The 10,846-nt window shown below is 41.8% G+C and overlaps 1 protein-coding gene across 1 annotated transcript; it reads right to left on the minus strand.

Moving 5' to 3' along the window:
* Positions 1-676: 676 nt before the first annotated feature.
* On the minus strand, positions 677-4,079 carry crygn2 (crystallin, gamma N2). Its single transcript, XM_026180427.2, has 5 exons — positions 3,818-4,079; positions 3,126-3,217; positions 2,017-2,173; positions 1,562-1,707; positions 677-905 (listed from the first exon to the last, which is right to left on the minus strand). Exons 1-5 carry the CDS (start codon positions 3,836-3,838, stop codon positions 770-772), a joined length of 552 nt encoding a protein of 183 aa, XP_026036212.1. The 5' UTR covers positions 3,839-4,079; the 3' UTR covers positions 677-769.
* Between the last annotated feature and the right edge of the window lie 6,767 nt (positions 4,080-10,846).

Genomic DNA, 10,846 nt, shown 5'->3' on the forward strand with positions numbered 1-10,846 from the left:
CTAGAGCCAAAAAGTGCTTTAAAGATCGATGCATTCACGCAGCTCATAATTAGACCAACTTATTATTCCTTCACATGTCCTGTTACTCCTTATATCTAAATGATTGATGGTTGAAAAATCCTAGTCTAAGGATCTTGGAGAGAAAAGCATCTGGACTTTAAGTTTCTTGAAGACTTTTGGCCTCTCATCTGAGAACGTCTTCAGTTCTAAGAGCAACTGGTAGAGAGTCCAGATTTATAAGCCCTATGGGAGTGTCCCTAAGAGGGTCAGTAGTGGGTCCATGACCCTCTTAGGGACACTCCCATAGGGCTTAAAATTCTGGGATTCTCTGCCAAGCTCCTTAGATTACTCTGACCTGGATGACTGCAAACCTTCACAGACATATTTAAAGGTCCTGGACTCTTCTAACCCTCTAACACTTAGTGCATCATATGAATACATGAATTTTTGTGAGTCTTTTATATCATCAGTGGGATTCACCACAATACATCTTTAAAACTTTGTCAGAAGTTTCAATTAACTCTCCACCTGTCAGAAACAGATATTTTCTGTTATCTGTATTAATCCAGATTATAATTTCTTTTGTCACAGCAGGAATGAAAACCTGTTTATGTGATGGTGTCGGTGTGGCCACACAAATCAACACACACACAGACTGTTTGATAAAAAAACCTGCTTTCTTATTTTAGTCCGAGTTTATTTATCGTACATGATTACAGTCACAGGTGAGGGGGGCTGGTCAGGGTTGGGGGTCAGAGGTCAGAGGGGTTTAGAAGTAGTTGACGACTCTGCGGATGGACTGGATGTTGGGGTTCTGGGCCTGCCACTCGTTATGGCTGCAGTAGTCTCCACGCTCAACAATGTACATGCGGCCACGGAAGTTTGGCTCCTCGTACATCACCCAGCTGGAGGTGGAGCAAGGAGGCAAGAGAGGCGGGGTTAAAGTGAGGAACATGCTTTTATTAACCTGTCACACTTTTGTTAAGGAGGATTCAGAATGATGTTTAAATATATTCCGCCTTAAAACATCTTTAGACTTTTTTCTATTATGTTAAGTCATGCTAACACATCCAACCTTAGGTTGTTAGCATGCTAACATTAGCACTAAATAGAAAAATTAAGCTGAGGATGAAAAACAGTTCTACTGGTCTCCAGGTGAGAAGTCTAATAATAAGATAAGCCTGGTGGGGTTCATCCTCAGGGGGACATGAGCGTGAAAAATCCTGAAAGCTAAAGTTTGAACTCAATCAATCAAATCAATCATCAGCCAAAACTTCCAAGAACAAGAACATTACTGTGTCACATTTCATCATCTGGGGATAATAAATAATGAGCCCCACAGTCTAAGCTGCCAGCAGCAATAAAGTCTACAGAGTTGATCCTCTGCAGAGCAGGAATATGTCAACAACCGACCTTTACTTTGAATGTGAATGATAAATATTTCCTGTTAGCATGTTAGGAATATTGTCCTAATACTAATCTCAGGTTAAAGGTCACCAAAGTCTATCCCCTGGGGAGTAGGAACATCAGCGTTAAGGTTTCTGGTAAAGGAGAAACTCACGCTCCGTCTCCGTAGACCTTCACAGAGTTGATGCAGTTCTTGGAGAAGCCGCGGCTCTGCAGGAAGGGGCAGTCGTCGCAGATGTCCACGCACTGACCGGAGAAGTTACAGCCCTCGAACAGCTCGATGCGGTAGTGCTCGCCGTGCTGCCGGACAGACGGACACGATTAGGTCAGAATCCAACAACAAAACCTACATCACAGACCGGACGGAGCAGCTGTAGCTTCAGGATGAAGGTGCTTCATCCCAAAGCAAGAAAAGATGGTTTCCCCTCAGTGGAAAAGACTCACAGAGTCAGTCTTTCACTAACACATGAAAAACAAATCTGACATTTTTAAAAGTGTGAATTAAAAAGAAGATGAAATTGTGTTTCCTAACAGCAGTAAAATCTCAGATCTGTCAGATCACCTCATCCGTGCTCTTTAAACAATCACGACTCCGTCAGAGGTGCTCACCATGCGGATGGGTTTGCAGGATCCCATGTGGTCGTTGTGGGAGTTCCACCTCTGGAATTCTGGGTACTCGCCGTGCTCCAGGATGTACTGCTGGCCCTTGAAGTCAGGGTGGTCGTAGCAGATCCAGGCTCCGCTCTCCACACGGATCGAGTTCACCCTGAAGAGACAAAGACAGGCTCCAGATGTTACCCTGCAGAGGTGCTCAGTCACATGTTGAAACCATCAGCAGGTTTAACTGGTCAGAACTTTTTCATCCTCCGTCCCAGCACGATCATCTGCTGCTCAGACACAGTCATGGAGTTCAGGTGATGATCAGCTGAAGGAAACAGGAAGCACTTACACCAAGAACTCCAGTTTATCCTGACCATGATGATGATGATGTCGGCCTCGTGCTCTCCTCTGATGAAGAGCGGCTGAATGTTTGATAAGGTCAGAAAAAAAAGTGCTGAATATGGTTTCTGTGTGGACGGACTTCAGTCTGAGTTTGTGCTGTTAGTGAAAACTGTTGGTCATCAAATTCACATCTTTGAGTTTGCAGAACGTCAGATCTTTGATATGTGTTTCTATTTGTCACTAAAAAGGAAACGTTTAGACTTCCTGTACGGCCAGAAATCACAAAGCTTCTGTTCTTCTGTGTTTTCATTGATGTCATTAGAAAAATCTTAAGAGTAACTGAAACACTGACCTCGTATCAGTATTCAGAGGCTCGTCAGAAATATCAGCTCTCGCCTGAATTTCAGAAGCTGAAAGCAGAAACAGTTTCGTCCACACGGTTTGAATATAAATGTGACCACCAGGGGGCAGCGATTCCACACATGTGTTTCCAGATGTGCGCTGCAGGTCTCTCAGTTTCTGACATTTGTTGTACTTGTCATGACTTCATGACCTGCTTACAGTTACACTGACAGGCTGCGCCCCCTCGTGGCTCAGAGCGGTATTACATAAAACCACCTGTTACGTTTCCTCTGATCAGCTGATCAGTCAGACTCTGGTTTCTGAGCTCAGAGAAACTGAAGGTGCGACTGAAGATCTGCTCTGACTCAGTTCAGGTTCAAACGTCTTCAGTAAAGAAAAAAAGAGAAAGCAAACACCTGAAAACAGGAAGTTACCTGTTCATGAAGCCGCGGTCCTGGAAGTTATCACAGTCACCTCTGACCTCCAGCTTCCTGCCGGTGAAGCACTTCCCCTCATAAAAAGTAATCTGCAGGACAAACGGTCACGTGCTTTCATTCAATAAAACTTTATTTAAAAATGATTGACAGGACGAAGTTCCTGCTGTAATCTGAAGCCTCCAGTCTCACAGGTCTGAGTTTATCATGACTCTGTCATGTGAATCATCTCCATCCTTCACCAGGTTGTTAGTCTTTGATGTCTCTAACACGGAATAACACGAATAAATAACAATGAATGACATTTCTGAATCTAGGCTGGAAAGTAACTGAGTATTTTTACTGCTCTGTAACCTGATCCTGGGCTTAGAGGACGATCGAGCGTGCAGCGACGTCTGTTTGGTCTTAAACATGACCCCAGCTGCTTTATTAAAGTGACATCATCAACAGCAAACAGTGAAGTTTTAACAAAAACAGAAACTGTCGTTTTAATGTTTCACATGAATGTGAAGTGAAACTCAGATGATGATTTTTTTTTTCTGTTCTTGTCTTTAAAAACTAAATGTCCTGCTGCTGTGAAGAGCTTCACACCAAACTCCATTCAAAAATTGACTATTTTAAGCAGCCTGATCTTCAGCTTCAGAGCTCAGACTGAAACAGAGCTCAAAGCGATCCTCGTCGGTCTCACTCACCTTTCCAGAGTACTGTGACATTTTGTCCCGCTGGATGTCGTCCAACCTGGCCCGCAACCACACACACAGTGTAACAGAGAAAAAGTTGGACACCCCAATTTATACGGAAGGGGGGCGACCGAGGGGCGCGGCGGGCCGAGGGCCGAGGCCCCCGGACAAAAGAGTCGGCTTCAAAGGTTTCTGCTGCCTCGACGCTTTCAGTTCATCCAGACCTGTCTGCTGATTCTGCTGTGTGTGTGTGTGAGTGTGTGTGTGTGTGTGTGTGCGTGTGTGTGTGTGTGTGAGTGAGAGTGTGTGTGTGTGTGTGTGTGTGTGAGTGTGTGTGTGTGTGTGAGTGAGAGTGTGTGTGTGTGAGTGAGAGTGTGTGAGTGTGAGTGTGTGTGTGAGTGAGAGTGTGTGTGAGTGTGTGTGTGTGTGTGTGTGTGCGTGTGTGTGTGTGTGTGTGAATAGAAAGTGCTTGGCCGCAGCTTTGCAGCTCAATGATCTTGCACACGTCACGTTTCTACACAAACAGGCTGTGGTCAGGAGGAAGTACTGCCATCCTTTACTGCAGTAAAAGTATTCCTAAAAGTACAGTACTAATACTGACACTGCCTGCACTGATGCAGCTGTTAGGTTTCGTTCAGTCTTTCTTTGACTATTTAAACTTTTCCAGGAGCTGAGCTTCAGTCCTGCTTTGATGTGACGTCTTCATCTCTCTGAGCACCAACAGCAGCAGCAGTGAACCTCAGGCTGAGGTAAAGCTACTGTCAGCAGGTGAACAGGTGACTTTTACCACCACAGTTTGGGTTTCTACTTCCTGTGTGTGGTTCTTTTTCTGGTTTTTATCCTCCTCGTGTCTCCTGTGTTTCCGCTTCCTGTTTTATTTTGGTAACTGCTGTTGTGCTTCCTGTTTTTATTGCTGGTAGGTTTCCCGCCGCGTCCTCACCTGTGTGGTTACAGTTGATGTATGTGTCCTGTCAGCACACAGGTGGACAGTCAGAGGACGTACCTGTCAGGTGCTCTCAGCTGATGGAAACACTGCACCAAGCTGAGACGAGACAGGAAGCACCGAATCAAAGCTTTGTTCTGTTCTCTGAGCTGAAACCTTCAACCTGAAGCAACATTAAATATTATTTATAATGTTTAAAACATGAAACATTATAAATGTTTCTCTGAGGTGTGTTTGCAGGTTTTCTGAGGATCAGGCTGAACACAGGCAGAATGAAAGCACATTAACCACCTGCAGCTCTGACTGTGGTCACATGATCGCAGTCAGCTGTTTGTCAGGACAGCCTCCTGGGCTCAGGCTGCCAAAGCTCCGTGTCAGAGCTCAGATGGTCTCAGGCTGGTTTCCTGAACACGCCGATGAGTTCACTGCACTCAGACTCCACAGTCACAGACTTTTGATCGTGCTCTGCTCGACGGGGTTTACAGGCTTCTACACAGGCAGCATCTGCAGTTCCCCTGATGTCCAGCAGAGGCAGCAGTGAGTCAGCTGCAGAGACGTGTTTAAATAATCATGTTCACAGATTTGGATGCTGCTGTTTCCCAGATGGCGAGTGGAGCCACGATTGAATTTTACAGATATTTCTGGAGTGACATTAAAGATTTGTTATTAGAGATATTCAATGAATGTGTTAATGATCAGATGCTCTCTCCAACTGTGAAACGAGGAATAATTTCTTTACTTCCTAAGCCAAACAAGGACTCTGTCCTTTTAGATAACTGGAGACGTATCACACTTCTTTGCTGTGATTATGAATTGTTAGCTCATCTCTATGCCAACAGATTAAAAATAGGAATAACTCAAATAATAGATGAGACACAGTCAGCCTTTATAAAAGGACGTCACATCCATCATCATACCCGTTTAGTATTAGATATGTTGGATTACAATCATTTAATTCCTCATGATAGCCTTATTTTATTTCTTGATTTCTTTAAAGCGTTTGATTCTTTGGAGCATAATTTGTTATTTAAAGCTCTGGAGGCTGTGGGTTTTGGTCCCAGATCTGTTAGTGTAGTGAAAATGTTGTACAGAGATATAACAAGTAGAACTGCTCTCAATCAAGGGTTTTCTAATAGTTTTAAAATTAATCGTGGCATTCAGCAGGGATGCCCTATTAGCCCGTTATTGTTTATTGTTGCAGCAGAAATGCCATTTATATCAAACTCTCTCCAGATGTGGAAGGAATAAACATTCTTGATAAAGAATTTAAAATTAGTCAATGTGCTGACGACACTGCCTTATTTCTAAGGAATGTAAATATGGTCTCTACTGCAATTAATAAAATCCTTTCAGTTTCAAAGCATCTGTCTTAACACTAAACCTTAGAAAATGTGAAATCTTAGCTGTACACAGCTGGAATCAAAGTACTGTTAACAATATTCCAGTAAAAGAGGAAGTAAAATACCTTGGTTCAATAATCAGTAAGAATATTAATGATGGAGAGAATAATAACATAACTTCTAGATTAAATGTAGTTTAAAAAAAAATGTAATCACTGGCTAACACGTGATTTATCCATATTAGGTCGTATCTTACTGTCTAAAGCAGAAGGACTTTCAAGACTCACATATCCCTGTTATTCAATTTTTACATCTCCCAAAATGATCAAACTGTCCAATTCTATTTTATTCAGCTTTATCTGGAAGAATAAAACACATCATATACGCAAATCACAATTAAAGACTATGAAAACGGGGGCTTGAAAGCTTTAGACTTTGAATCCATTATTGCTGCGTTCAGGCTCAGATGGATGAACGACTGCATTTCCCTCAGTCTATGTGGTGCCATAATCCAGACAAACTCTTTAATAAGCTCGAGGGTAGATTTTCTGCTCAGATGTGATTTTGAAATATCTGAGATTCCTCTTAAATTGTCTAGTTTCTATAAGCAAGCTTTGAATGTTGGGAAACTAATTTTCACCCACAATCCTGTGCTGTGGAATAGCAGGGTCATAGTCATCAATAAGAGTCCTTATTTAAATCAGACTGGTATGATAACGGTGTGTGTTTGTTTTTGATCTGCTTGATAAAAACAGAAACTTGCTATCTTACGAAGAATTTATTGATAAGTATAAAATAGACGTTTCATTTAATAATTATAAGGTTTGTAAAGCGATACCATCGTAAACACTTTAAAGTGTTCACTAACAAGAACAAGCTCACCTTCACTGACAATGACACCTCAATAAAGGACAATTTAGTAATAAGTTAATCTCTAATACCTGTAAGCAAACTGTATTCTGTAACTATAATGTCAATGTCAGACATCACCTTGATAACACGTTGAAAGAAAAGTCATTTTCTTACCTAAAATAGCCACCTGTGCCTAAAATGAAAGAAACACTTCAGAAGCATATCTGACGTTTATCCTGTATAAAAGGTTTAAGTTCGAGTCCGACTCTTTTCTGTTCTTCTCATCCAGAAACACTAGAGCATCTATTTTTCAAATGTCAGCACGTTGATGCAGTTTGGTTTGAAATACTCTGCTGGCTTTCACTCAGAATTTCCAATATACCTGCCTTCACATGTAAGGATGTTCTTTACTTTATGGACAACCTGGACTCTGAAATCTCAGATGTTGTCAGTTTTGTAATAGTGCTGTGTAAGTGTTTTATTCATTCATGTAAGTGGAAGATGCCTCTCCTCTGTTTACCGTCTTCTTCAATTACTTTTTTATGGGGGCGATCGTGGCTCAAGAGTTGGGAGTTCGCCTTGTAATCGGAAGGTTGCCGGTTCGAGCCCCGGCTCCAACAGTCTCGGTCGTTGTGTCCTTGGGCAAGACGCTTCACCCGTTGCCTACTGGTGGTGGTCAGAGGGCCCGGTGGAGCCAGTGTCCGGCAGCCTCGCCTCTGTCAGTGCGCCCCAGGGTGGCTGTGGCTACAATGTAGCTGCCATCACCAGTGTGTGAATGTGTGTGTGAATGGGTGGATGACAGGTTGTGTAAAGCGCTTTGGGGTCCTTAGGGACTAGAAAAGCGCTATATAAATACAGGCCATTTACCATTTTGTCAATATTTTAAGTCACTTAAGCTTATTTCAAATGTGAATAAAAAAACTGCTGTAATATGCAGTAAAACCACAAAGTACTTGTTATTCTAATGTTCCTGCCTCTGTCAAAAGGTCTATGTTCCTTAATATTAAACCCCAGATACTTTATTTTCTCCCTTTGAAGTGCTGTATAAATACTAGAGATGGCACGATACCACTTTTTTATGTCCGATACCGATATCATAAATTTGGATATCTGCCGATACCGATATGAATCCGATATAGTGTGTTTTAATCAACAAAACTGTTTTTTAAATATCTTGCTGCATTTTGTATAAGTTCATACTCAAGTTTAAAACAACAACTACACTAAAGCTAATCTGTTATACTTGTATGCAAAAAAAAAATGTTTCATAGTTCAGCAATACTGATCAATCTAATAAACTTAGACCTACACCATCCTCCCTATTCTGGTATTTTAAAGAGTACTTAGTGTAAATATTAAGCAACCTAACTAATAGGGTTCCAACTCCCAGCAACAACAAAAATAAATAAATAAAAAATAGGGAACCACCCCTCACGCTCCACCTCATGATGCTTAATCGACGTAATCAACCTTAATTTGATGCAGTGTGAAAAAAAATGCACAGAAATCAATTATTTTTCAAGAAATATTAAATAGATTCAACATCTTTCTTCAACAAAATTGCAGACTGCACAGATGGTACCTTCACAAAGGAAAAAGTACTATAGCTTACTAGGGTATATTAGACTTAACAGTTACTATATACAGTAATTGACTTCTATTCATTTTACATCAAATTTAAACTTTGGGTGTCAGATAATTATTTATTAAAAGCTAGACATTTTAAATGAGAATAAGAAAGAAAAGTATGTCTTTGTGCCCCCTTTTCCCTGTTATTGCCCTATCGGCCCCCCTGGCTAAACTTTGCTAGATCCGCCCCTGCACAGTTACCAGCGTCAGCTACGTAGAAAAAGATCCTCGAGTAGAAAGTAATATTAAATAAATTCTAACAACAGCTGATCAAGCTTAAACGTGCTGCTGTTGTTCAGCCGCTGGTTTCCTCTGTCTGGTGCAAAGTGGGCCAAAAACAAACTAGAGACACGGACTCGCAACAGAAAAGCCGATCAGCTGATCATTAAGCAGTTTCATGATTGAAGTAGCAGCAAGAAGAGGCAGTCGCTCCATATATCGCTTGTTAAGCTTAACGCAGGAATGCTTTACAAACATTCAGAGATGGACTTACACACTTGCTTTACTTCTCTCGGGGATAACTTTGTCGGAGATGAAATGCCGGGTTGCTAGCGAAGCTCCACATGCTATCCAGACCACCGACAGGTCCCGCATGCTACAGCCGCTCTATCACGTGATGCATACTGCTCCGACGTGCTAACGTGCTGAGGTGAGTTACGGCGTGTTGCAAGTTTTGTGAGATGCTTTCGTGATATTTAATGGATCGGATTACATTTTTTATTTTTCTCCGATATCCGATCCAGTAATTTAGGTCAGTATCGGACCGATACCGATACGTAATATTGGATCGGTCCATCTCTAATAAATACAGGCCATTTACCATTTTGTCAATATTTTAAGTCACTTAAGCTTATTTCAAATGTGAATAAAAAAACTGCTGTACTATGCAGTAAAACCACAAAGTACTTGTTATTCTAATGTTCCTGCCTCTGTCAAAAGGTCTATGTTCCTTAATATTAAACCCCAGATACTTTATTTTCTCCCTTTGAAGTCAAAGACTTGCTTCACCATCTTTATAATGTAAATTGTTACAATTCTGGTCTGTTTGACTTGGATTTGATCATTTCTTCCAATAAAGGTTAAAAAATCATGCTCACAGACTGTTTGATGTCCAGAGATAATATCTGCATTCATAACACCTGTTTCTAACTCACCTGTTTAAATCGTATTAAGGCTTGAAGTTTGCATTATTAGGGGCGTGGCCTCTTTGACTGAGAGGTGGATGGTGACACAGGTGGTTGTAGCTGCTAGCTGTCTGCTAGCTTCACCTGAACTGCACCTCTGGACCGTGTTTGGGCTGTTGGAGCGTTTAATGACATCATGTGAACAATAACATGGCTGCTGTGAGGTTACTGTGGTAACAGAGCATCCAACAATGTGGAGCTCCAGGTTTTGTGCACAGTGAAATTTAGGGCTGAACGATATATCGCATTTGCGATAATATCGCGACATGATCAAGTGCAATTTTCTAACCGCAAAGGCTGCGATTATACTCTGGACATGTCCAAATTCATGGGCTGCATCCTCCTGAGGCCGCATTTGTAGACCGATTACGTCACAGCGACGCAACGAAGGCTGTCCAAATTCATAGACTCCTCCGAATGTAGCCGACAAATGCGTCCTCCTTTTCCCCGAATTTGAAGGATGGGTCGGGTGTGTCCTTCGTGGCCTACCATATCCCAGAATTCATAGCGCGGCCCAGCCAAACTCCAGTTTCCAACAATGGCGGCCGCTACTAAGTTTTAAAATTACTCATACTAATCTTTCTGGGTCACAAAATAAACTTTTAACATATTTTCAGGCGAGAAAGTAGTTGTGTAAACATCAAATATCTGCTCGGTTTATCAAGATATCCCATATTTGCAAAAGTGCTTCGACGTTTTCAGAGGCGTCTGCTACCCACCAGCTCGACAGCTAGCCGGGAGCTCGAGGGTTACTGATGCGGCCGAGAACGGCACAACTCCGGCACATCATTTTCAGATCACCGCGGAGTTTCGCTGCTCGGGTTAAACGTAATATATACGTCACTTAGACAACCTAAAAATGTTATTGTTGGGCTTTTTTCAGTGTTTTGTTTGTTCGTGAGTAAATCGGTTTGGCTGAGATTAAAGTTATTAGATTAGATAAAATAAAACTTTATTAATCCCCCGGGTGGGTTCCTCCTTGGTTTTCACACAGCTGACTAAACGTCAAACAGAAAACTTATTAAACAGAAGTATGAGACAGTCGAGAATTTACACCAGTGTCTGGTTATATTTTAGATAGCAAGAAGCAGAC

The sequence above is a fragment of the Astatotilapia calliptera genome, chromosome 9 (genome assembly GCF_964374335.1).
Source record: "Astatotilapia calliptera chromosome 9, fAstCal68.1, whole genome shotgun sequence".
Classification (NCBI taxonomy): Eukaryota; Metazoa; Chordata; class Actinopteri; order Cichliformes; family Cichlidae; genus Astatotilapia; species Astatotilapia calliptera.

Coding starts and splice junctions, on each gene's coding strand:
- crygn2 (XM_026180427.2), bottom strand. CDS start 3,838: ATGTCACAGTACTCTGGAAAG. Junction 1,708..2,016: donor CCTGCAAACCCATCCGCATG/GTGAGCACCTCT, acceptor TCTGTCCGGCAG/CACGGCGAGCACTACCGCAT. Junction 906..1,561: donor AAGGTCTACGGAGACGGAGC/GTGAGTTTCTCC, acceptor CTCCACCTCCAG/CTGGGTGATGTACGAGGAGC.